This window comes from Budorcas taxicolor, chromosome 7 (genome assembly GCF_023091745.1).
Source record: "Budorcas taxicolor isolate Tak-1 chromosome 7, Takin1.1, whole genome shotgun sequence".
In the NCBI taxonomy this organism is placed as follows: Eukaryota; Metazoa; Chordata; class Mammalia; order Artiodactyla; family Bovidae; genus Budorcas; species Budorcas taxicolor.
The window spans coordinates 31,305,888-31,333,213 of NC_068916.1; the positions used below are offsets into that span (position 1 = coordinate 31,305,888).

The following is a 27,326-nucleotide window of genomic DNA, read 5'->3' on the forward strand; positions in this document are numbered from 1 at the left end:
ACATTTTCACATGATAGGACAAAACCATCTGGAACTTACTCTTACATGGATTCAAAGAGCTGCATCAACAATAGGGCTGTTATGAACTCAAGGCTCCACACTGTCTCCTAAAGGGATTAGACAGGCCTCATCATGTGTTAAGAGGCAGAAAAAAAAGAGACCCAAGAAGGGGCTAAATCCTTAGCTGTCATTAGTATTTTCTCTTGTCAACACTGAGATTTGAAAAGACAGAAGGAATTGACTTACTTTATATACTCGTTTGATCCTTTAGTACTTTAGTGAAAAGTAGAATGTTTTATTTTACCCCTATGGGAAAGTAGCTCAACTGGGCAGTTTGTTCCTGAAATAAAATACCAGCAGTCAAAATATGCTTCAAGCTCCTTAGAAATCAGAACATCACAGACTTATTAGAAAGTAAGTGCCCCAAGCTTGCAGGTGGTTGTTAACATTGTTTTATTTCCTTGATACAAAAAGTAGTAATGACAGAAAAAACACTCGACAGAAAACAACAGCACTGACCTGGTCTCCCGGAGAAGCTGAGCCCAAATTGCCCATATTATGGGGAAAGGGAGGTTCAACCAGCATCAGCAAACACCCATGCAACTGATGAGGCAAAATGGTGTCAGTGGCTGGTGGATGTCCTGTGGGGAGGTTGAATCAATCTTAAAAAACATACATTTGCCCAATCATGCTTTCAAACTGCATCTCTTTAAAAACAAGTTATATATACAAATATCACCCCAAAATGTGTCATATACGCTAGTGCTATAAATTTAAGGCATCCTAATCGTCTGGTCTTCTGCTGGTGAGGCATTGTTCTCATGATTCTGTTTCCACAGAGGACAGTCCAGAAATTTCCAATGGTGTCCAAAGGGCAGCAATGAGAGATAATAAAAAAATGATTTATAAGAAGAGTTCTTTTGATTCTGGCTCAGCAACATGCTTTATACTGTAGGATTTCTTCATTTTTCTACTGATGTCATCATGCCTAAGTGGAAGACAAACCACAAGGCCAAAATTAGATAAAACTACGGTCAAGTTACAATACAATGCCACTAAACAGCTCACCCAAAATGGAAATTATCCTCACACAAACCACACTGAAGAACACTTCATTCCAGAATGCAAATTATTCTTATTTTTTTTCCATATAAACCACTCTTTAAACAATACAAGGAATAGTCATGTAATAACATACTTTATGGATACTTTAAAATTTGGCCCCGGAAGTAATTACTCAATCATGCCGATTGGAATCCAAGTAAAATTCTACAGTCAAATGAATTTTATCAGTCAAACAAAGTAGGAAGAGTAGTATTGCTCGTTAAATTGAAACAAGAGATGTTTATATTTTATTCATGGGGTTCACTGATGGCACTTCTTATTCTCCAGTAAACTTGAGTATTAACAGTTTAAAGGAAATGCTTTTGCTCTGGGGGTGTGATTACTGAGTAGTAGCATGGTGGAAAAGCACAAGTAGGTATATCTATAGTAAAAAGAAGAGCCTAGGGAACAATAGTGCTGTTTTCCCCTCAATACTCAATACCTTGTAAATCTATGGAAAGAAGTACCAGCTCAAGTCTGGGAACAGTTTTGCTTTTTACGTGAATTTCCCCTGCGAAGAAGCATTCATTTTCACTGAAATATTAGTCCCATTCTGGGTGTAAAATCTCCCAGACAGGAGTTATCTTCTGAGTGTGAGCAACTGTGCATCCTACTAAATTCCTTTTTGTTGCTAGGCCAGACAAAAACAAACTGTTTCTGGGAATGGTACTTGCTCACATGAGGCCACATTTGAATGGAGAACTCCAAGCATGGCTTTATGGCCCTCAAAATCATGCTTGCTTACAAAGATCATGTAGTTTATTTTTAGACTGGTTAATAATGATCATCATCACTGTCTGAAAGTTGTAATTCTTATTTTTATTTAGAGTTCATCTGAACAGAACTTTAGAGAGATGTTCATGGGAAAGAAAGGGAAGAGTGTGAAAGAAAAACCTGGTTGGTTAAAAGATGTTCTAGGAACTTCTAATTAAGCACAATAGACTGAATACATAGTATTAATCATCCCTTTCTTACAAAAGAACATGCAAATGAATAAAAAAGGCACCAACCTAAATGAATAAGGGAAATGGAAGAGGAGACGATAACACACACAAAATGCCAATAACATTTCAGAAACGGGAAAATGGATGAACATGTGGAATTGATTTTGCAGAGCAGGCAGGAAAAGCAGAAATCTAAGCCTACAGTCAGGGAACCCAACAAACTGATGTTCATGATGCAGGAACTAGAAACACTATGTATTTCTGAAAGTCGCAGTGGGTGCTGTGTGAGTCCTGAAAATAGGAAGACTATTTTAAAACTTTTTGGAAGTACCAGTTCATACCCAGATTACCTTCCTGACCTAATGCAGCCAGGTGACTGTCCCTTTCCCATTGTGAAGAGAGACTGCAGGTTACAATTTGCAAGGCATGGGCCAGAGAGACTCTAAATTCAGCTGAAGGGGTGAAAACCATGGGATTAGGTGAAAGTTATAAAACACAATTGTCAACCCATCCCCTGTTACTTTAACCCAAAGATTCCTGGAAAGTAGGTTAATAGATCCTAGGAGGAGACTGGAGTTTCCTTATCTTGAGAAATCAGCTGCCAAAAGAAAAGTCCCAGTGTTTCCCAGCCAAAGAGCCTAGTACTTAACCAGTCTGTGTGATGCAATATCTACCAGTCAACAAGCCAGAGCTTCTATTCAGTTTTAGAGTCTTATTCTTAAATATGAATGAGTTAGGGATCACCAGATGTTTGAGAAGATTGCTACCATGACAGACAGAGACCAAGATAAACAGAGAAAGAGCAGTCAAACTGAATAGAGACAATATAAGGGGTGATAAGAACTTCAAAAAATTGTAACAAGAAAAACTGAGGAAAAGGTTTGCTATTTGTATCACAAACGGCTAATTTTTATAATGTATAATACATAAAGAGCTGCTACAAATCAACAAGACCAGAATCTCAACAGAAATGTAGAAAGAATTAAAAATAATACATTCATACAAATAAAGAATACATATCTATGTAAAAGAATGAAGACGCTCTCTTTAATGAATACATAAAGACCTCTAAAACGATAGATGAAGAAAAGCAAGAAGCAAGACTATGTGTAAAGGATGCCCTCTTTACTGTAAAAAGGAAGGAGAGATAAACATATACATTTGTATTTGTGTTTGAGTATAAAATTTAAATAAGTCTTGCATACTTAATGCTGTGAAAAAAAGAGAAAACCAATAAAACGCTACTGAATATTAACACAATAATCAAAGAAATAAAAAGTTAGAAATTTAAAAGTAGAGTAAATATCCTAGAAAGAATTTTTAGAAAAAGCAAAAGTATGGATAAAAATAGGAGAAATATAGTTAGACAATACTTAGAAAAATAGAAAAAATAGTTAGAAAAGGATCAGTTTAGTGTGTTGAACATCAGATTAACAGTAGTTTCAGAAAAATGAACAGAAAAGCAGTAGGGGATAAAATGTTCAAAGAAATTGTACAAAAACACTTCCCAGTACCAAAGCACATAATTTCGAGATTGAAAAAGCCTGCTGAATGCTCATACCCCAGAAATGAGAATAGAATCATGGCAAAGTATCATGAAATCAAAATACTAGAGATAAAGAGAAAAATCGTAAAAGCTTCCAATGGATTAGAAATTAGGGGGAAACTGAGCTTCTTGACAGACACATTAGAAGCAAGCAGAAAATGAAATAATCTGTTCAAGATTCTAAGGGAAAATAGTTTCCTATCTAGAATTCTATACCCAGCCAAATAGTGCTAATCCATATGAGGGCAAAATGAAGCTATTTTCAGCAGGCAAGGCCTCAAAACTTTTACTACCCCTTCACCTCCACAGGATGGAAGTTGTCTTTGCCAAAGAAAGAATATAGACCGACAGAAAGGGAAAAGACAGATTCAGGAAATCACAGTGGAAAAGCCAAAGGCAATTCCCAGGATAATGTATATAGGAAACTGCAGCTGCCAGATAGCAGCAATCTAGACTGGGGCAAAAGGAAAGATGGTGTCTCCATGAACAGACTGAAACAGAGAGGTACCTGATTTGTCTGAATGCACTGAAAGAAGGGGTTTTGTCTCTAGCAGAGTGTTCAGAAATTATATACTTAAAAATCAAAATTATTATCTTCAAGGAAAACAAAGTTACATAGATAAGAAATGTAACAATAGTACATTGCACGTATCTATCTATAACTATTTAGATAGCCATAATAATAATAAAAGGTCCGTTTTCATTCCAATCTCAAAGAAAGGCAATGCCAAAGAATGCTCAAACTACTGCACAATGCACTCATCTCACATGCGAGAAAAGTAATGCTCAAAATTCTCCAAGCCAGATTTCAGCAATATGTGAACTGTGAACTTCCAGATGTTCAAGCTGGTTTTAGAAAAGGCAGAGGAACCACGGATCAAATTGCCAACATCCGCTGGATCATGGAAAAACCAAGAGAGTTCCAGAAAAACATCTATTTCTGCTTTATTGACTATGCCAAAGCCTTTGACTGTGTGGATCACAATCAACTGTGGAAAATTCTGAAAGAGATGGGAATACCATACCACCTGACCTGCTTCTTGAGAAATCTGTATGCAGGTCAGGAAGCAACAGTTAGAACTGGACATGGAACAACAGACTGGTTCCAAATAGGAAAAGGAGTACATCAAGGCTGTGTTTCGTCACCCTGCTTATTTAACTTATATGCAGAATACATCATGAGAAACGCTGGGCTGGAAGAAGCACAAGCTGGAATCAAGATTTCTGGGAGAAATATCAATAACCTCAGATATGCAGATGACACCATCCTTATGGCAGAAAGTGAAGAGGAACTAAAGAGCCTCTTGATGAAAGTGAAAGAGGAGAGTGAAAAAGTTGGCTTCAAGCTCAACATTCAGAAAACGAAGATCGTGGCATCTGGTCCCATCACTTCATGGGAAATAGATGGGGAAACAGTGTCAGACTTTATATTTTGGGGCTCCAAAATCACTGCAGATGGTGACTGCAAGCCATGAAATGAAAAGACGCTTACTCCTTGGAAGGAAAGTTATGGCCAACCTAGACAGTATATTGAAAAGCAGAGACATTACTTTGCCAACAAAGGTCCGTCTAGTCAAGGCTATGGTTTTTCCTGTGGTCATGTATGGATGTGAGAGTTGGACTGTGAAGAAAGCTGAGCACCTAAGAATTGATGCTTTTGAACTGTGGTGTTGGAGAAGACTCTTGAGAGTCCCTTGGACTTCAAGGACATCCAACCAGTCCTTTCTAAAGGAGATCAGTCCTGGGTGTTCATTGGAAGGACTGATGCTAAAGCTGAAACTCCAATACTTTGGCCACCTCATGTGAAGAGTTGACTCATTGGAAAAGACTGATGCTGGAAGGGATTAGGGGCAGGAGGAGAAGGGGACGACAGAGGATGAGACGGCTGTATGGCATCACCGACTCGATGGACATGAGTTTGAGTAAACTCTGGGAGTTGGTGATGGACAGGGAGGCCTGGTGTGCTGTGATTCATGAGGTCGCAAAGAGTTGGACACAACTGAGCGACTGAACTTAACTGAACTGAATAATAATAAACACCAAATACTGATTTAACTCCCAAGAGTGATACAACTATATTGACGGTGGGAAGAGGATGCAGGTGTGTATATGTGTGTGTGTTGGAATGGGGGGCAGTGCTGGTTGCCAAATTTGTCCAAATAGAGCTGGACAAAGTTGGTTCATTGTTGAGAACATGGATTTTGGAACCAAACTGAGCTGAAACCCTGGATATATAATTTATTACCACTGGTACTGTGTAATCTTGGTCAAGATATATAATTTCTCCGGGTCTTGGTTTCCAATCTGGAAAATTTAGATAATAATATCTACCATATTGTGTCATTCACTGTGAAGATTAAAAGTCAATATGCATGAAGTACTTGGAATATTTTTTGGTACATTGTAAGTGCTTTATAAGTGGCAGCTATCATTTTTATCTTCTATAGTAAGATGCCAATAGACAACAAAGATAATATCTAAAATTGAAAGTCCATATAAGCGTGTTATTGAGAAATACAGAATACTAGAGAAAACACCTAAAAGCAAAGCAAATGTCTGATTCAGGGGAGCAGGAATGAGAACAGGGGAGGCTGGACACATGGACAGCCAGTTTTTGTTATAAGGTGTTACTATCACATGTACTTATAGCACCTGGACAAAAAATATAAAAATCAATAAAACTTAAAAAAAAGTCTAAGGATATCATCATAATTTAGACACTGAGGAAGTATTTCTACTTTAATATAAGGGGTGCTGTGTTTAAAAACACTAAGAGCACTTTGTGCAGAACAAAACCCAGCGTGATTAGAGTTGAGTCAATACCAAGTAAAATGTTAATTTGAGGCTTTTATCTGAATAATATCAGGATGATTCAAGACTCCCTGAACCCATCAATTACTTAGTCCTGAATAGCCAGTATTCAAAATTTTTTTTAAAAAGCAAAACTGTTTGGGTAATTCTGGCATGAATTATTCAGATAATTTGCTGCTCCTGATTTCATTTTTGGATATAAAATCACATTCTCTGTGACCAAAATTGGAAAGAAGGCTTAAATTTAAGTAAGAGTTTTTCAAGTAATCTAACCTGCTGACTCATCTGTGCCTGGATTCCATATTTCTACAGCCCAGGGTGACTAGATGGCAAGTTATTTTAGAGAATCTGCCTAAAATGGCCCATGAGTATGGACTGCATATTCCTACTGATGGCCAAAACAGGTAGACTGACTTAGCTATTTCTGTGATCTCCTTCAGACCTTCACTGAGAGCATATCTGTAAATGCCCATGTTCTAAAAAATGAGATTCTGGTTCAAAGAATAAAAATATATACTTGAAATACTCAATATTAAACTCACTGTAGGGGAGTAGACTTGTAATCAAAAGGCCTAGGCTTCTACAGGGCATACCATTCTTTCTTCAGGATGACAGGCTTGCTTGGTCTTTTCTTTTCCCTTCCTTCCTCCTTTCCCTCTCTCTAGCTTCCTCTCCTTCATATATTCTAAAGTCCCTACCCTGTGCCAGGCACCAAGCTAGACACTGGGGTACAGACTGCGGTATGATGGTGCTAGTAGGGTCACCACTCCCAGGAAGTTCTTACTCCTTTCACGGAGTTGACCATGGTTTAACTACATCCTCTCAATTTTCTCTTGATCATTCTCTTGCTAAAGGAAGGAACATGCCTTACTCTGGCATGGCAAAATTGCTAATGACAGTATTGAAACAAAGGACACTGGCAATCCAGGGGTCTGGCATCCAGGAGAGTCGTACAGCTGCACTGTCCTCCACGTGGGAAGGGATAGCTCGGATGGCTGTGGTTGGAGCAGGGATTCTCAGTGAAGACACTAGAAGATGTTTGGGTAAAGTCTCTACCTGATACTTTAAAAATTCAAGTGATTTACGGCTTCTTTAAAACTCCAGGCTTAGGAGAGTTTATAGACAGTTTAATGTGCAAAGACAGTGTAGTAGTGGCAGACGTGGTACAAATATGACACTGGTTCTACATTCATCCCCTTTGGAGGTTATACAATTCCAAACCGGACTGTGGGGGAGGGGAAGGGAGCGGAAAGGAAGTGGAGGAGGGAGAAGGGAACTGTTCGTTCATAACTGTTGGGAGTACACCTAAACCAGATGAGTATGCTGAAAGGGTGTATTTCTGATGGGAGGATTTTGGTTTCCAAGGTAGATCTCCCCTCTGTCCCCTCCTACCTGCAGCCCATAGGTGTTCCACACATTCATTTCTTGCCTTCCAAGTGCAGTGCTTTGAGATAGAACATGGGTTCTTCTTTGCAATAGCTTCTTCTATATCTCAACTCACCACATTTTGATACTAAACCTTGTTCTACTGTCTTCCTGTGATAGAATATGCTTTCTCCTTTTCCCAGAGGGTATAAGGAACTTATGAATAAAAACTCCATGTGTGAATCACACTCTCATGAATCTTGCAAACCCTGGCAGATTATTTAAAGGGTTTGCTAAGCTGTGCCCAGACACTGGAAAGCTGATCATGTGAACAATTCCCCATCACATGGGCATTTTTCTCCACACACAAGATTCTACTAGGCAACAGCCAAGAACAATGCCAAACTGTGACCCATTTCAGAGGAGAGGCTGTCACTTAATGGATGTAATCTGGAGAAATGGTTCCAGACTGGGACACATCACAGGGACCTGTATGAAACACAGGTTTTCTCTCTGAAACGAATGTGAATCCTAGGGAGGCAGAGGTGGGGGTGGGTGGGACAAGAGCTGAGCAGGAGGAAACTGGGCAAATGTGGGGAGGGCTATAGGGAAAGGAGACAGATGAGTTCTAGGGCTTTCTAAGGCAGAGGTGGTTGTCCCAGCTACACCAACTTCTGGCTGTGGACCCCAGAACTAGTATATCAGATGCAAAAACACAAAAATATACTCACATCAGAGATCAGAACATAAAACTGTAGTGTGGGGGCAGAAACTCTTCCTACAGGGTTACCAAACCCCTTTTTAGTACTAGCACTCTGACAAGCTTTTCTGAACTGTTAAATTGGTAAGAGTCAGTGTGCTCTCAGGGATTCAGTCTAGAACTATGCAATCAACATAATCTCAGCTAGTTTGGTCACACTCCTATGACTGGGTAATTATCCCTTCAAGAATCTCTAAAAGTTGAAAATACTTTCAGGTCACAAATTTAAGATTAAGGTGTGGTTATTTCATTTATACCCAGAGAAATGATGGCAAAAATGCTTTAGTACCAGGATCAGAGATTCCTTTTTGTTCTCCCTGCATCTTCGATCATGATTCTGGAATGCTGTTCAATGGGGCCGAGGGTATACACTGCCTGGGACAGGTTTCAGCCAGGGCCTCACCTCTACCTTCCCAATGTCTTCCCTGTCTTTGGCTCACTTTTCTGTTTAGCAATCTTTCCTGACAATAAGGACAGATGTGTGTGTGTGTGTGTGTGTGTGTGTGTGTGTGTATGCACATGCACAGTAGGGGTACCCTGAACTCTAACCTCCAACTGGGTACAGCAGATGACCACTGCCATATCCTTACATCATTGCACATCATTTCAGTCCAAATTTGCCACTCTTTCTGAAGTGGCTGTTGAACAGTCTTGACATCTATATGAAATATGTGCTGCTAGCTCTTGGCTCCGGATGTATAAGTCCCAGCGTGGCTAATTCCTTGGCAGTAAAACCCACACTAATGGTGTTTATTGCTTAATGTCTTTTTAAGGAGTCTGCTCCCACGTTGGTGATAGGATTAGGGGCTTCCTGATGCTAACCCCTCAGGCCATGGTGCCACTGTGCTCAGAGAGGATATGACCAGTGGTGGCCAGAGGTTAATGCCATCTGTCTATCAGGGACTGGAATCGATGCTCTCTTTATGTGTTACAGATCTCACATAGACTTAAACTCTGGGAAATGAATGTCTTATTGGCATTTTAAGATAAGTAACTGCCAACATTCCCTTGGAGTTGTAATAATTTAAAACCAACTTGTCCTTTATAAAAAAAAAAAAAGTAAAGATAAATCTGCTTGTTATAAACAAAGTCATCCTCTGCAGTTGAAACACACTGAGAAAACTATTCCAAGTAACAGAGTTGAATCTAATTTTAAAGGGCATTGAAAAGACATTTAGATTCTTTGCTATCAAACTGTGACCAATTTGAAAAAATAAATAGCAAAGAGAACCCCCCTCACAGAGCTGACATTAGAATGTTGTATTCATTCTCTATTTTTCCTTTACTGAGAAAAAAATCTTAAGAACTAAAACATGATTCAAGGATAGGGCTGGAAGAAGGGTCCACTGCTCCTCTCTTTCTCCCAGGGACATTCTGATAGGGTCACCAGTGGCATAATGCTGAGAGCCAACTTCAACCCAATGGCTGCCACTGCTTTCCAAAGTTACACGATCCCAGGCAATCCCTGCTCCCCAGAGGAACTGTGTAGCCTTCAAGAAAATTCTTGGGTCAAGATTTGAAGGCATCACTGATAGATAGGCATTTGAGCTTTTTCCTTTTTTTCCCCTCTTTCTGTGAGATGCCTGTGCTATGGATCCCAAAGGCAAAACAAGAATAAATAGGTATTTTGCATGTTCACATTCCCATGCTAGCTTGTTTCTCTGAGGGATCTTTATTTTAACTAGATATAGTCATCCTTACTTTATCTAAGGAGAGAACTGGGCTGGTCCTCCCTACCTCTGTGTGTGGTTAGTGAATAGGAGAAAACTTTTCACTCTACAATGAACAAACTAGTGCATTTTCACTTTTCATGGAACACATGTCAAACTAAAACTATGATAAAATACACATTGATTTTATATGATAGGGAGGGGGAGGGGGTCTGGATGTTTAAATATCTGAATTATAATTACAATTTTGGGGTTTCTCTTTATTACTGAAAGAAAACTCTCTTAATACATAAAGCCAGTGAATCTGATAGGTTCAAAACTGAGTCTTCAGAAGGACTGTTCCTTTAACTGAGAAGGAAAGTGTTAACCCAGTTGTCAGATATCTGAGTAGCCTCATAACCTCCTTTTGTGCTCTGATCTCTGTAATCCTATTATAGTAGATTGTTAGCTTTGTCTCCCTGCTTGTAAGAAGACAGGATGAAATACATCTAGCAGGAGAATCTACTGTGATACTAATTATCTTGTTTTCAGGTGCTGTGGGAGCCTGGAAGAAATGAGAGGTATTTTCCCTCCTGCTTCAAAGGAGTTCCCCAAGCCTTTGTGCTTCCTTGCCTTAGAGTATTATTGGTGATTTCCCTTTAAGGACAAAGTCAGAATTTTCCAGGTACTAGAAGACAGAACCTAAGATGCAGACACAGAAGGGTACAAGGACGGTCAAGATAGGCTGGGAGAAACAGAAGTGGGCTGATACCAACATCTGGGAAGGGAATGGGTATTTTTTTTTTTTCTATTTCCTTCCCAATCCAGGCACTGGGCTCTTAGCACTGGCCAAGACGCCCTGCTCCAGTGTGGCGGGAGGCAGCCCAGACTTAGGCAACGTGTGAGCCTGACCTGAGCAGAACGAGGGTGACCCGTGAATACCAGAGCTCCAAGGGGCTTCCTTCAACTTATGTATGGAATTAATGAGATCCCTAGGGGGACCCTGTAAAATGACAGATTTACTTTTCCTCTAGCCTGAACGGAGACATGAAGTGGATTAAATTTGATTTAGAGGGAAAGAAAAAGAGAGTGACATTTCTTACACCTTAGGATTCTGAACTAACATTTATATCCACCACACATTCGCCTGTATTTGTGTAGCTGCAATTATTATATATAAACACGTCTCCTCACGAACATTTTGGAGGATTCTGGAAGGGTGCTAAAAGGCATGCCATAGTCTTAATCTAAAGATGAGCCCTTTTGAAAGGGGGTTAGGGGTTTACCTCTCCTGGAATAAGCCTGTCACAAGGCACTTGACTGCAGCACCTCCCTGTCAGCTGCTCTCTGCTAAGCACTCCCCTGCCTCCTGCTCTGTTAGGGGTTGTGTGTATCCTGGGGATGAAGGAAAGCTATGCCCAACAAGGACTTTGCTCAAGGAGCAGCCTGAGTCACTGGGGACCTTGAGATGATCCTTCTATATACACAGTCCATGCCTTTTGAATCACAAATATTGTCTTGAAGAAAGGCCTTTTTTGGTTGTTGATGGTGGTGGGTTCTCACAGCCTGGCTTATAGACAGACCAGCACTGCAGTTCCGAACGCTGAACTAACTGCAGCATGGCAGGACCTCAGCTCTCCTGAGGGCAGCAGACTGCTGACTAAAGGAGCTTTCAGTCTATAACCAGCAATGAAGAACCTCAGCTCAGTTTCAAAGTTCTGATTATGATAGGAGGCTGACTCACTCCACCCATGGCAGGAAGTGTCATTTCTATACTTAGTCATGTGAAAGAAAGTGAAAGCGTTAGTTGCTCAGTCTTGTCTGACTCTTTGCAACCCGATGGACTGCAGCCCACCAGGCACCTCTGTCCATGGAGTTCTCCAGGCAAGAATACTGGAGTGGGTTGCCGTTCCCTTCTCCAGATGATCTTCCCAATCCAGGGATCAAACCTGGCTCTTCTGCATTGGCAGGCGGGTTCTTTACCACCTGAGCTACCGGGGAAGCCCACCATTAAAACAAAGACTGAAAGTCAAGGTCAGCTGGGAAGCACAGCTTGTTTGTGCTCTGAGTAGATTCCTCTGCTCTCTGCTACTGGAATGAAGCCCCTCCATTAGGGTGGGTACCTGCTCCCTTTCTAAGGACCAGTTACAAATCTGCCAGCTTCTATTTGGGAGAGGAGTCAGAATTTTCTACTTCCTAGGTGTCAGCGCCTGCAAAAAGTGCACTATGACCACAATTTAAAAGGTCATGCAATTTAAAGCGAAGGCCTGGCACTGCTGTGGAGACACCCTAGCACCACGTACCGTGCATAGTTACGCAGATGCTCTTCAATCAGCGTGTTAGAGGAAAGATTGATGCAGCTGCCGTACATCTCCTAGAGAGGTGCAATTAAAAATCATCTGAACACATGCAACAAGCTCAGCACATGCACACGTCTCAATAAACAGGAGGCATGCAGGAGACAGGTTAAAGGATAGATGCTTCGGACACACTTTACGGTGCATGGGGAACTGCTGAGATCTTTGACTCTTCAGTGAGAGGACCCATTAAGTTACCTGGAGAAGTTTTATTCCAGCAATGTAAGTTTGGACATATTTAATCCAAAAGGCCTGGTGTTCAGGGGCACAAGCGTGACTTTTCTAAGCTGAAGCAAATACATGCTAAAGTCTTATAACAAAGACAACTCAGTGGAAATCAATGTGCAGTTAAAATTTGTGTGTTGTTAATTGGAGTGATATTAACTAAAATTTGATTTTGGTACTGCAAAAAGAATCTAGAAAGTTCTTAGACCTCACCAGAATGGGGTTGTACCTTATGACAAATAATAAATTATGCAGGTGTTACTCTCTAGTTACTGTGAAGGATATTCTGGGTCCTTCTATTTCACAGAGGGTTTCACATTTTGGCTGCTATACCATGTTTTTAAGGGCATAACAGGCACAAAGCATGCAGGAAACATTACCTAAAAAGATGTTCGCATCTCTTACTCACAGGATTTAAATCCAGATTATAACATGTGGTTTTACAATAAATGCAATTATACAGTGCAGTTCATGGCACACACTCTGCCATCCCCTGTGTGTGGGCAAGCACTGTAGATCACTAGGGCTTTCTTAGGGGCTTGTGTCTTAAAATGTCAATGTGGAGGTTCCTGCGGCATATTTATTCCAAAGGTCTTTCTGAAGCTGAGTAGTTAATTCTTTAGAAATAGAATTTCTATTTGTATACTGTTTAATTGGGCTCAAGAATAAACTGTCCAGTCACATGAGGAGAACTAACTCTTCCTGAGGCAGAATCAGGGATAAAGAGGGGCCTGATTTCACACTGATTTTGTAATCTAGCCCTATAGACATGCCTCCCCGTCTACAATTCCTAATTCTCAATGATCAAACTACTTGGGGAAATCGAGGGACCAGGATATAATCTCCTGTGATCTGTTTAATCATCCTCTCTCAATTTCCAAAGGAAGAGTAAAAGGTACTCAACACAACTTATCTCATTAGAAACCCTTGAGTCTGTTTTTCCATGCATCCTTTAGAATTCTTCCAGGGATTCCCTCAAGGTGGCCAAGGGCTGTAATCTGTGGTGTTAGGAATAACATAATTAATTTAAAAGAATAAAAGGGACATTCTCCAAACAGCACTCACCGCCTTATTTTTTCCTTTGCTAGCAGAGCTCCCGGTGTTTCCCTTACCATCTGTCACCTTCCTCCCAAGGGAGGTTAAGGGGAGGGTGGAGGTCTTCAGCTGGCTGGATGCCTGATAGTTATTATTATTGTTCTGGTTGCCACTGAGTGTTTCCATAATGGATCGGAAGGTTCCAAAAGGCCTTTTGAGCTGATCCCCTGATTCGCTACCAGCAGACGTCCGCTGGAGGGTCCTGCCCTTCTCTCGTTCCTTTTCTCCGTTTAGTTCAAGGCTAGTTTGCTCCATCTGCACCACCGGCTCCTCAAAGGTCACCCTGAGTTTTGAGTTCTGAGATGTCCGGCGCTTGGACGACGGGGACTTGAGGGCACTCTTGGGACTCGTGGCCACTTTCTGGGCAGCTGCGCTGTCAGGGCTGGGCTGAGGGGCTTCTCCAGAGGGTTGGCTTGAGGGGGTGTTTCCCGAGCCCAGACACTGGGATTCCAAGTCCGGCTCGCTGCTCTCTGAGGTGGGGGATGGGCTGTGGCCTTCCAGGGATTTGGAGGCCTTGATACTGAAAGGAAACCTGCGTCCTGATGCCAAGGTATGTTTCTTGATCATCAAGTGGAGGCTCTCTGCACTGTCCACGCCCTCCACACTCTCCACGATGGGCTGCGGTCTGGGCCTGTCAACCTTCCTCACAGGGGTGCCCTTGGGGTCCTCAGAGTTGTTGGAGTCCGTGTCAGCCTCGCTCAGTGGCCGCTGCATCAGCTGCTTCAGCCGCGCCAACTTCAGTTCCCTCTTCTCCAGGGGGATCTTTTTGGAATGTCTCGAGGAAGTCTGAGCATCCTGGAATTCCAACGACAGCTTTTCCTGGGTGCAGACATTCTCTGAAATATCTTTTCCTAATAACTGACGTAGGATTTTATCAGAATCTTCGTCTTTCACTTTGGCCCTAGCCCGGCTGGATGCTGACAGGCTTCCAAGAACCTGAATCCCCTCCTGGACTCCTGGTTTGCTTTTGGCTACAGACTCATCCTCTGCGTCTGGGGACTTCCACTGGGACTTTCTGCAAGCTGGGGAGGATGGTAAACTGAAAGAGGATGGAGGATATATGAGATGATCTCCTGTTGGGTTAAAATAACTCAGCCATGAACCACTGCGTGGCTTTACTGCTGCGAATAACTTCCACATCACTAAGACTGAAATAAGAATAATGTCTGTTTCAATCAAACTACAAACATTCCATGGTGGCAACCATAACCAGAATGGGATGCCTCATACCTTATGCTGTGACTGCCAAATGTGTCTACTGTTTTGTTTTTTTACACATCAATTTTGCACAAATTTTCCCAATCCCATCGTCAACAACCTTATGAGCCTACATATCCTTATTTCCATTTCATAGTTGAAGGAAAAATGACTCTAAAAGAGTAAGTGACTTGTTTACAGTCGTGGAAAGAAGAAATGGCAGAGCTAGAGATAAACTCATGTCTTCTGACCCTAGATCCAGTGCCTTCTTCCCTATGATAGCTCATTTTTATTCCTCTTTATAAAAATAAAATGTCTTCTGTTGTTATCTTCTAAAAAGATAATAAAGGAAAGTCCAAGAAAACGGCTCAGAGATTAAAGACACTTAGCAATCCTAACCACCACCACTTCTGGTGTTACCTGGGTGAAGAAAGAAGTGACTTGCCCTCTGATTTCTGGGCTTCAAGAAGTTGTTGGAGCTGGTTCTGTAGTGTGACACGTTGCATTGTCTGTCTGGAAAAAACAAATCCAAACAAATAAGTTCTCTGACACATGGCTACTACCATAAATTAATAGATATACATTTTTCTCATGATAATTTGCAATAAGTTGCAATAAATCTAAAAGCTGGCAAATGTGCATAATCTTCACCCTTATAATTCAGAAATGTTCCTAAGGATACAATCAGAAGTACTCAACAAGATATTTATTATTCACATGGCAGGCAGGTTCTTTACCACTAGCGCCACCTGGGAAGCCCATTAGTAAGAAAACTGTAACATAAATGCTCATCACTAAGACTGAGTAAATCAATTTATAATTATTTCTAGGAAGGCAGCTATTAAGAATGATAATATATCTGAATATTTGCGACATAGAAAAAGCTTCCCTAATATATGTGTGTGTGTATATATATAAACTATACAGTATGAAGTGTATTTATATAAACAGACACAGACACACACACACAGAGTGTAATTTACTTTCCTTAAGTAAAAAAAAAAAGTTACAAAATGCTGTGTGTAATATAATCTCATTATCTCATTTTTAAGAAATCTCTCTCTTTCTCCTCAACCCCCAGCCACACCCCAAGCTAGAAGGATATACTCCAAAACGTTACTCACTCTCCCTAAATTGTCTGAATTTATAAAGTAATTGAGTTAATTTAGCCATCAGAAAAAAGCTAAATAAAACAAAGGAAGCAAACTGCTTCCATGTTGGGTATGCTGTGCTATGCTTAGTCACTCAGTTGTGTCCAACTCTTTGCAACCCCATGGACTGTAGTCCTCCAGTTTCCTCTGTCCAGGGGGATTCTCCAGGTAAAAATACTTCTCCAGGTAAAAATGCCATGCCGTCCTCCAGGGGATCATCCCAACCAGGAATTGAACTCAGGTCACCCGAACTGCAGGCGAATTCTTTACCATCTAAGCCACCAGGGAAGCCCCAGAATATTGGAATGCTTAGCCTTTCCCTTCTCCAGGGGAACTTCCTGACCCAGGAATCGAACCAAGGTTTCCTACATTGCAGGCAGATTCTTTACCAGCTGAGCTGCTGCTGTTGCTAAGTTGCTTCAGTTGTGTCCGACTCTGTGAGACCCCATAGACAGCAGCCCACCAGGCTCCCCTGTCCCTGGGATTCTCCAGGCAAGAACACTGGAGTGGGTTGCCATTGCCTTCTCCAATGCATGAAAGTGAAAAGTCAAAGTAAACTTGCTCAGTCGTGTCCGACTCTTAGCGACCCCATGGACTGCAGCCCACCAGGCCCTCCGTCCATGGGATTTTCCAGGCAAGAATACTGGAGTGGGTTGCCATTGCCTTTTCCAACCAGCTGATCTACCAGGTAAATAACTTGGTATCTTTTGTATAAAGAGAAAACTGTGTATGGCAACAGCTGATTTACTCTAGACATAGAAGCATATACCTCAGAATGTGCTTTATTTAAACTTAAGAAAATGGGTTAAAAGCCACAGGTTAAAGAAGGCAAAATCTGTTTAGAAAACACATATTATTATAGAATTTGAAAAAGTAAATTAAACTGGTTCTGATTTTAAAGAAGTAAGCAGTATTTACTGATCTCTGTAGTATTCCTGCGGTGCTCCCCACTGCCCCCCAAAGATGTCTATCACATCCTAATCCCTGGAAGATGTGAGTATGTTACCTTTTGTGATAAAAAGGGAATTAAGGTTGGACTGTGGGTGGGTCCAATCTCACCACATGAGTAACAGTGAAGAGAAGGCAGAAAAGGAGATCAGAGGGACTTAAAGTGTGGTAAGGACTCTACCTGCGGTTGGGGACTTTGATGATGAAGGAAGCGGCTGTGAGCCAAGCAATGCAGTAGCCTCGAGGAGCTGGCAATGACTCTCAGCTGACAGCAAGAAAACAGAGACTTCAGCAAGAAACTGATTCTGCTACATGACCTGAATGAGCAGGAAACAGACTTTCATCTGAGAGTCTCCAGAAACGAAAGCAGACTGTGAAAGGCCCTGATTTTAATCTAGAGCAATTCATTCCGGTATCCTGACCTACAGAACTGTAAGATAAATGTCCATGGTTTTAAACCACTGAGAATGTGGTAATTTGATACAGGAGCAGAAAACAAAGCATCAAAACCGGTAGCAGCTCCCATGAGTCAGAAGGAAGAACTAAACCCATGAGTTTTAAGTGTCCTTAAAAGAGCTGCTGAATCTTCGATGCTGGCTTGAGGAAGTTCAGTCTTCTCCTTGCCAAATGTCACTGCACATCCTCAACAGCTGTCAGCTACCTAAATGTAATTCTGAGAGATCGGATTTGCATAACACTCTTCCACCAGCCCCAGATATTCTCCTTTTCTCAGAAGTGGTCAGTCTTAGTACTAACATTCCATCCCTAAGCCTTAAGAAGTCTGTGATCTTAGTTTATCTCGCTCATTCTGTGACTCACACACTGAAATAAAGCAGAAGCCAGCAAACTTTCCCCTAAAGGGTCAAATATTAAATATTTTAGGCTTGCACACCACAAATTCTGTGTCATAATTACTCAACTCAGCTTATGTAGTTGTGAAATCAACACTCAGTAATATGTAAGAGAATGTGTATGGCTCTGTTTCAATAAAACTTTACAAAAACAGGTGGTGGAAAAAAAAAAAGCAACAGGTGATAGGGTGAATTGGGCCTCAGTGTATATATAGTTTATAGTTTGCTGACCCTAATCTAAAGAATAAACAAGGAACAAAAAATACACAAGAGCTTTCTACTTTTCCTACTTTGAAATTTGGTACTGCCTGTCAAGTATTTTAGAAAAACATTAGGTGAGGGATTAAAATAGATGAAGTAAGATTACAGTCTCCTTTTAAAGGGTTTTTAGGTGTCAATGTGAATTATGACACAGTCAAGAAAACAATTTGGAAGCAATTAGGTTGACTGATGACAGGAATCCCAGGTATGGATGGAGAAAAAAAGGACTCTATTATCTAGATTCTAAAAAAGCCCTCAGAAAGGACAAATCAACTTTAATTATAATATATGAGCATGTGAAATATGAATATGTGAAAATATGTGAGCATTTGTCCAGTATGTCTGCTAGGCTGCTCTAACAAAGCACCACAAGTTGCCTTCCTTAAACAACAGAAGTTTATTTTCTCATAGTTCCGGGGGCTAGCAGTCTGTAACCGAGGTGTTGACAAGGTTGGTTCCTTGGAGGGCTGTGAGGGAGAATTGGCCCTCTGCCTCTCTCCTAGTGTTTGGTGGTTCACTAGCAATCTTTGGCATTCTCTGCCTTCTGAATGAATCACCCTGATCTTTGCCTTCCTGTGCACATTATCTTCTCCCTGTGTGTGTCTGTCTTTTTGTCCAGACTTTCCCCTTTTGCAAGGACACCAGTCATCTTGGATTGGGCCCAATCCTATGACTTAATTTTCACTTGATTACTTTTGTAAAGACCCATCTTCAAATAAGCTCACATTCCAAAGTCCTAGGGGTTAGGACTCCAACACATCATTTTATGAGGCCACAATTCAACCCACTGACACCTATGCTTATAGATTAGGATGTCTAAGAGAGCTGAAGGGTACCATTTCTAAATAACAGCTATATTGGTGAAGGACTGGTAAAAATATCCTAGGAGGAAAAGGCACTCAAGACTGTCTCCCACTCACAATTTTGGACTGAAAAACTAGTGTTTTCCATCCTTCCTCATGCACCTTTTGATGTTATTGGTGCCCTAGAGTCTGAAGGGTACAGTGGACTAAATAGAGTAAATGAATTTCTGTTCTAGTTTCGCCAGTCTCACTGAGACACACAGTAAGTACAAAACTAGGGTCTCCAGCTTAACCTCTCTTATTTCATATTCTCATTGGCTTGACTACAACTGTCTGCAGCCTTCAGTTTGGAGACAGTGGAATAACTGCTGTCTATTAGCATACATGTGTGATTTATCCCAGGATCATCAGCAGAGAGAGCAGCCAAGACTCTGACCTTGAAGAGTTCTACCAATAAAGCAACTACTTAAAGCTCAGGAAAGTCTCTCCAACTCTGTGCTGAGAGATTGAGGGAAAGGTTTTTCAGTCTTTTCTCTGAGTACAAACCTTTAGAAAAAAACATTCCACTGGACTATTTTAAAGTTCCTCTCGATGGATATGTCCATACACTACTGGGGGGAGTATCCATTGGTACACCATTTCTGGAAGGATATTAGGCAGCATCTATCTACAAGTATCATGACAGCAAGGAGATCAAACCAGTCAATCCTAATGGAAATCAACCCTGAATACTCATTGGAAGGCCTGATGCTGAAGCTGAAGCTCCAGTATTTTGGCCACCTGATATGAAGAGCTGACTCACTGGAAAAGACCCTGGTGCTGGGAAAGACTGAAGGCAAAGAAGAAGAGGGTGGCAGAGGATGAGATGGTTGGATAGCCATCACCGATTCTACGCACATGAACTCGGGCAAACTCTGGGAGACCGGGAGGGGACAGGGACGCTTGGTGTGCTGCAGTCCATGGGGTCACAGAGTCAGACGTGACTTAGTGGTTGGACAACAAAAATCCACATGTATGTACCTTTGTTCTGATAATTCCTTTTCTAGGAACTTCTTTTCAGAAATACCTACACATGTACATAAAGACATGTGTACAAGTATGTTTGCCTTGACAAGATAACTTCCTGAGGGAATTAGGAATTTGTGTGCATTTCCCCTTCAGTTACATCCAGACCTTCAAAGCTTGCTTAGCTCACCTGCCCTAGGGGAGTCTTGTGTAACTGGGCAGAGGACTGTCAGAGAGAAAGGAACCCCTCTAATTTTTAAGTTTAAATTTTTTTCTAGTGAAAGCCTAAACTCATTACAGACAGTATTCTAGGTACTGACAGGGGAAGGGTAGAGGAGTGCAGAAACTCTTAACCTCTAAGGTATGAGAGCAGAAGCAGAGAGAGAAATGTTTCCCAAGTTTAGCGAGGAGCCAGAGGATCTAAGGACTTGTCACTGTTGCATGAATTAACTTCTAACCAGTTAAGGCCTCCCACCAACTACAGATCTTTTTTCACAAGGAAAGAAGAAAAAAAATATTTTTTATAATTTTAAAGTAAAACTTCACTTTTATCCCCCAAAACTTAATTTTTAAGGTCTATCCTCCTACTCTGTTACCATTACTTTGAATGCTATTCTTGATTTTCGATGATTCCCTTACCAGTATGGCAATGGTCATTTGGCCAATGTGTTCTCCAAGGGCTGACCTCTGTCCCCTTAGAGGGGCCTCAGCTCTTAGTCCTTCAACCTGCTTAACAGCCCCCCAGATGGCCTCGCCTTGGGCCCTCCTTTCTTCAAGCACATCATGGCAACTTCCCAGCCATGCTTCCCTGACATCTGGTTATGTAATGTGTACCAGCTTCATTATTTCATTAAAAAAAGAGCTGGGCTTAACTAGACAAAGAGTGTTTCAAGTAATGTCATGCTGAGTTCACATTCTGAGGATTTTTCATTCTGAGGATTTGTGAATTGTCTGCTTAATTTTTATAATAAATTTGTGGCAATGGTTACCAGGGTACTTGTACTTTCCCAAATATACATTTTTCTTTTTTGAGAAAACTGAGAAACTGGCTCATCTTGAAACTTTCTCTCTCACGCTCTTTATAATTTGCTGAACTATTAAGGACTGAAGTTTGGAATGATGCCCACATGTGCTTTCTGTGCCCGCTACATCATCTGGGGCCCTGAGATGTGAAGACAGAGAGAGACTCTCTCCCCTAGTTCACTGTGGCTTAAGTTTCCTGCTGAGGAAGCTTGCTCTGCATTCTTTTTTTGTTTAAATATCATTTTGCCTCCACAGAGATGGCATCTTTAGCATGAACACTAGCTGTGAGAACTTGGAACGAGGGAAGGAAAGAAGATGAGGGGGACACTTGGCATTCCCGGTACCACCCATGCGACGGAGCCTTCTGAGGACCGGGCGGACACCTAAGCACGACTGGCCAGACCGGGTTCTCATGGAACAAGCAGGTCACTCACTCCTTCAGCTGCTTGGTGAGCTTCACCACCTGGGAGGCTAGCGACATGCAGGTCTCCACCACCACCAGGTACCGGGAGCATAGGCTGTGTCCGTGGCGCTCAGCGCTCTGGGAAGGCTTCTCCCCTGCGTGGTTCTGCATAGTGACATTTGCTCCGTACTCAACCAGGGTCTGTTAGAGAAGGCAGAGACACGTGATCCGTCAGGACTTCCCTCTAAACATCATTTTTTAAAAGATTTTTGAAGTATAGTTGATTTACAATTTTGTTAGTTTCAGGCGTGCAGCAAAGTGATTCAGTTATATATATATACATATATATATATATGTATTTCCTTTTTCCAGGTTGCTTTCCATTATGGGTTGTTACAAGATATTGAATATAGAATATAGTTCCCCATGCTACACAGTGAACTCTTGTTGCTTATCTATTTTATGTACCGTAGTTAGTATTTATTACTTTCATACTCCCAAATGTATCCCTCCCCCACCTCCTTCTTCCCTTTGATAACCATAAATTTGTTTCCTATGTTTGTGAGTCTTTTTCTGTTCTGTATACAGAATAATCTGTATTATTTTTTAGATTCCACATATAACTGATACATTATAATTGCTTTTCTCTGACTTATGTAGTATGATATTCCTTAGGTGTGTCCATAAACGTTACTTTTTAATGACTGTAACAGAAGATTGAATGGAACTTCTCCTGTTGTTCCAAAACCAGTCACCAGAGTCCACAGCAGGACAGGGTTGGGGCAAGGAGCCTCACATACAAAGAGGACTTCTAGTGAGATTTTAGCAGTCAGTATCAGATGCCTCCCTTCAGAACCTACAACAACACAGCTGACCAACCTTCTTACTATCAACCCCACCCAGCCTCAGAAGGACACTGGGAAGGAGAGGAGGATGTGTTGTCCTTTGGAGTCCTTTCCTTCATGAGATGAACAGGGCAGTGTCTGCAGTGAGAGGCTCTGTCTCTTTCAGTGGGTGGGCTTATGAATTTAGGGATGCCCATAAGAAAAAGAAGGCTTTTTTTACCTGTTCTTTTTTGGGCAGCACATTTGATCTGGTACGGAACCTACCCAATCAGAGATAAAAAGAACAGGGGAGAATTGTCATGGCAGGGGCCCGTATTCTCACCACGTGCCCTGCCGAGGATGTGTCCCCATAGATTGAGCAGATGTTGTAGAAGGGAGCATGCTGTGAGCTTATTATCACCTGATGAAAATGGAGAAGGTTCTTTAGCAGCAGGAGGCAGTGGGAAGCAACACCGTGGAGAGGCTTGTATGGGGAGGAGGGTGCAAGGTTGGGGCCGCATCTCCCTGTCAGGTAGCTGTGGGGAGGCTCTAAAGGACCCTCCAAAGACCCCACCCACCACATCCACAGCCCCTGAAGGCTGCTCCCGAGGACATCAGTGGCAAACCTTAGTGAGCTAAAGAAGCAAGACAACTTTCAGGGAGATGCCATGACCCCTGCCAGTTAAGCAAAGAGACGGCTGACTTTCTCTCTCCATACTCCCTATTTGTCCTCAACAGTGGAGCCCAGGAGAGAGCGGTGAATAGGAGCTAAGGTGGTGTGAAACAAGCCAGTCAAGCTTCTATCCCAAACTCATTCCTTCTACCCTAAGCTGATCTGGGCTGGGGAGGAGAATACTTTGAATTAGAAATAAGACTGAGATTTTTTCAATTGGTTTGAAGTATATGTTAACAGTCAAACAAAGGCAAAAAGTTAAGGAATCTTGTCAAGGTATCATTACTATAGGGGAGAAAGATTTGAAGCGGCATGGTTGAGATTGTTAATTTATTTTCTTTTTACTGTACTTTGGCTTGTGTGATCTTAGATCCCTGATCAGGGATTGAACCTGTGCCCTCGGCAATGAAAGCACGGAGTTCTAACCACCGTTATACCAGAGAATTCCCTGCCATCGTTAATTTTTAAAAATCAAAACTTTAGTTTTTATGCTGTGGTAACAACAGACTCCACAAAAAGCTGTCACATCAATATTAATCAACTGTTATAATCTGATCTATTTTTTTGACACTATCAAGATGAGTTTGTAGACCTCCGGATTTATTTTAGTAATAGATAATGTTTTCTCCACAAGAAATAATTGCTATTTTAAAATTTCTAGACTACTCAGACTCAGAGGTCACTAAGGAGCTTCATTTTCCACTCAGTTCAGGATTACTTGCCATGAAAAGTCACTGTGCCCTACAGTCACTTCCACTCAGCTCACAGAGTATCCCCACCCCTCACTGGGCTCCCAGAGACCCAGCGTAAACACACACTGTTAACGCTCCCCTTGGCTCTGGCCTCTGCAGTTTTCTCTCCATCATAGCAACACTTGCTCACTCCCTTTTCCACTTCCAATCTCTTTGAACCTACTTTTTCTCACACCCAGTGGAGAGACTTACTTCCAAGAGTATCCAAGTTTCCACATCCATGGTGCCTAGTGCCAAAAATATCATTTGTGTTAAGTGGAGATGAACACGCTGAAAGGACAGACTGCTTCTCCTTACATATTAAAAAAAAATTGAAATCTCAAACAGAATTAGTGATATCAGCCAGTTTTCTTTGGCTTGCAGTCATTTATTAGCTGATAAAAGTTTACTCTTTTCTACTTTGAGACTATTAAATATGATGGTGTTTTGTTAAATGGAAAAATGAAGTTTTCAGTCTTCATTCAATTATTTTTCCTCCACAAAAAGCAATGCTACTCCTTTCATCTTTCTGCAGACCCTGGTAGTAATTTAAATTTCTCTCTTTTCTATACACTTTGATTTCTCATCACTCCTTTCACAACTGGGTGTCTCAAATTAGAAGATGCATGCTTTGCCAGCAATAGTGGGGAAACTTCTCAGACACTTGGAATATTTGCTGTTAATGTGGCTTTCCACAGAGCAGTTGCATGTGAGGAGACCCTGTAGAGATCTTTTTGCTATTGCCTCTGCATTCTGGTTTTATTCAGCTCTTGTCTCATATTTACAGCTTTCGCATATCTTCTCCTGTCATTTCCTAATCCTCTCTGCTTTTCTGAGCAACTGGTTCTCACTGCCCAGTTTTCTCTTTCAGATAGTCTACCAGCACACGGGAAAACCTTGGTAAGTGCCTGTTAAGTTTGGAATAAAAGAAATATTACCAAATATGGTGAAAAAGAGCACTGTTTTCCTAGAGTTCTCAAGTACACATAAGATATTTTGAACTCTATGAAACTGGTGAGGTAAAAGTATTTTCTTTAATCATGGCCTTCACCCATACCTTGTCAGTTGCTCTCTTCCTACATTTCAGGCAGATGTGGGAACAAATCCATGGATATTGGGTCATTTTCGATGATAAGAATGGTGTGATTGGTCAGACTCTGGTAATGATGATTTATGTTCCTAAAGTAAATTCCAGGCCAGTTCTAAACTTTGTTTCAATTCAAAGCTTTCCCTCTCCTTACACCATCACTGTCCCTCCTCCCCTTCAGCCCTCCTCCCTTACTGTTTTGTCAGTCAGAGCCTTATACCTTCTAGCTGAAAAGGCCTATCCAGTTATTTAAAAAAAAATTTTAAGTTGAAGTACAGTTGATTTACAATGTTATGTCGGTTTTTGCTATATAGCAAAGTAACTCAGTTATACACATGTAGGCATTCTTTTTTATATATTCTTTTCCATTATGGTTTAATCCCAAGATCCTAAAAATAGTTCCCCATGCTGTACAGGCAGGTGGGAGAGGGGAGGCCTGGAGTTTGGGATTAGCAGATGTTAAACTATTACCTATAGGAGGCCTGCCCAGTTTTCACATCCATGTGCTCCTCTCAGGGCCCCCGTCACGCGCTGTGTGAGCGGCAGCCCTGGTGTGGCTCAGCTCCGGGCAGCTCTGCGTTCAGCTGCGGGACAAGACGCCGACCCCGCTTCTCGTAGGAAGCCTGTACTCTCTAAGCAGCCCTCTTGGAGGTCCCCTCAGGTGGCTGGGGCAGGGGGATGCCACCTCCTGTGGCTCCACTCCCCAACCTCTTTCCATCACTACACACATAAGACACAGTAAAATTCTCTAGGTATGTTTGGCTAAAAGGGTGAGGCCACCTGAGGCTGTTGGGTGGACTGGCTAGCCAATCAGGGCCCTGCCAAGGCTGCCCACAGGCTGAGGGGGTCTATATCAAGGGCTTCCTAGAATCAGTTCTGGGCTTTTTGAATGTATTCAAGAAGCTCAGTCCTACTACAAAGAAAGGGAGAAAACCACAGGACCGTCTCTCCCCAGCCTACTAGCTGCTGTGCATGTGTTTAGTCGCTCAGTTGTGTCTGACTCCTTGCAACCCCATGGACTATAGCCAGACTCTTTGTGATTCCCTTATCTATGGGGTTATCCAGGCAAGAACACTGGAGTGGGTTGTCATGCTCTCCTCCACGGGATCTTCCCCATTGAGGGACACAACTTGCATCTCTTGTGTCTCGACTGTGTCATACTACTTGACACTCTAAGGAATTTTTCTAATTGTTTCCTGAAAATTCAGTCCTGTTTTTTCAGACACTTGGGAAGGCGACGTGTGCTAATAACAGCAGGAACGGCCCACCTGCCATGTGACAGTCTGAGCGATATCCGTCTGACAGGGGTTTTCTGCTATCTGGAGAACACAGGGTACTTATCATCTACTGTCCTCAGCACTGGGGTTATCAGGCAATGCTGAAAGGGCAAGAGACCCTGTCAACGTCCTCTGACACTCAAGGAGAGACCCAGACAGCTATTTATGCCAATGCTTGTGTTAGAACTAACACCCCAAAAAGATGTCCTTTTCATTATAGGGGACTGGAATGCAAAAGTAGGAAGTCAACAAACACCTGGAGTATCAGGCAAATTTGGCCTTGGAATACGGAATGAAGCAGGGCAAAGACTAATAGTGTTTTGCCCAAATGCACTGGTCATAGCAAACACCCTCTTCCAACAACACAAGAGAAGACTCTACACATGGACATCACCAGATGGTCAACACCGAAATCAGACTGATTATATTCTTTGCAGCCAAAGATGGAGAAGCTCTATACAGTCAGCAAAAACAAGACTAGGAGCTGACTGTCGCTTAGATCATGAACTCCTGATTGCCAAATTCAGACTCAAATTGAAGAAAGTAGAGAAAACCACCAGACCATTCAGGTATGACCTAAATAAAATCCCTTATGATTATACAGCAGAAGTGAGAAATAGATTTAAGGGACTAGATCTGATAGATAGAGTGCCTGATGAGCTATGGACTGAGGTTCGTGACACTGCACAGGAGACAGGGATCAAGACCATCCCCATGGAAAAGAAATGTAAAAAAGCAAAATGGCTGTCTGGGGAGGCCTTACAAATAGCTGTGAAAAGAAGAGAAGCCAAAAGCAAAGGAGAAAAGGAAAGATATAAGCATCCGAATGCAGAGTCCCAAAGACTAGCAAGAAGAGATAAGAAAGCCTTCCTCAGTGATCAATGCAAAGAAATAGAGGAAAAGAACAGAATGGGAAAGACTAGAGAGCTCTTAAAGAAAATTAGAGATACCAAGGGAACATTTCATGCAAAGATGGGCTTGATAAAGGACAGAAATGGTCTGGACCTAACAGAAGCAGAAGATATTAAGAAGAGGTGGCAAGAATACACAGAACTGTACAAAAAATATCTTCACGACCCAGATAATCACGATGGTGTGATCACTTACCTAGAGCCAGACATCCTGGAATGTGAAGTCAAGTGGGCCTTAGAAAGCATCACTACGAACAAAGCTAGTGGAGGTGATGGAATTCCAGTTGAGCTATTTCAAATCCTGGAAGATGATGCTATAAAAGTG

General features: G+C 41.8%; 1 protein-coding gene across 1 annotated transcript in view; it reads right to left on the reverse strand.

The window, feature by feature from the left end:
• Positions 1–524: 524 nt before the first annotated feature.
• SNCAIP (synuclein alpha interacting protein) overlaps positions 525–27,326 on the reverse strand; it is a 163,537-nt gene continuing 136,735 nt past the window's right edge. The window contains exons 8-12 of the mRNA XM_052643684.1: positions 21,530–21,699; positions 15,474–15,566; positions 13,827–14,895; positions 12,483–12,553; positions 525–988 (exon numbers count right to left, since the gene is read on the reverse strand). Coding sequence (XP_052499644.1) covers positions 904–988; positions 12,483–12,553; positions 13,827–14,895; positions 15,474–15,566; positions 21,530–21,699 — 1,488 coding nt within the window. The 3' untranslated portion in view covers positions 525–903. The remainder of the gene's footprint in view (positions 989–12,482; positions 12,554–13,826; positions 14,896–15,473; positions 15,567–21,529; positions 21,700–27,326) is intronic.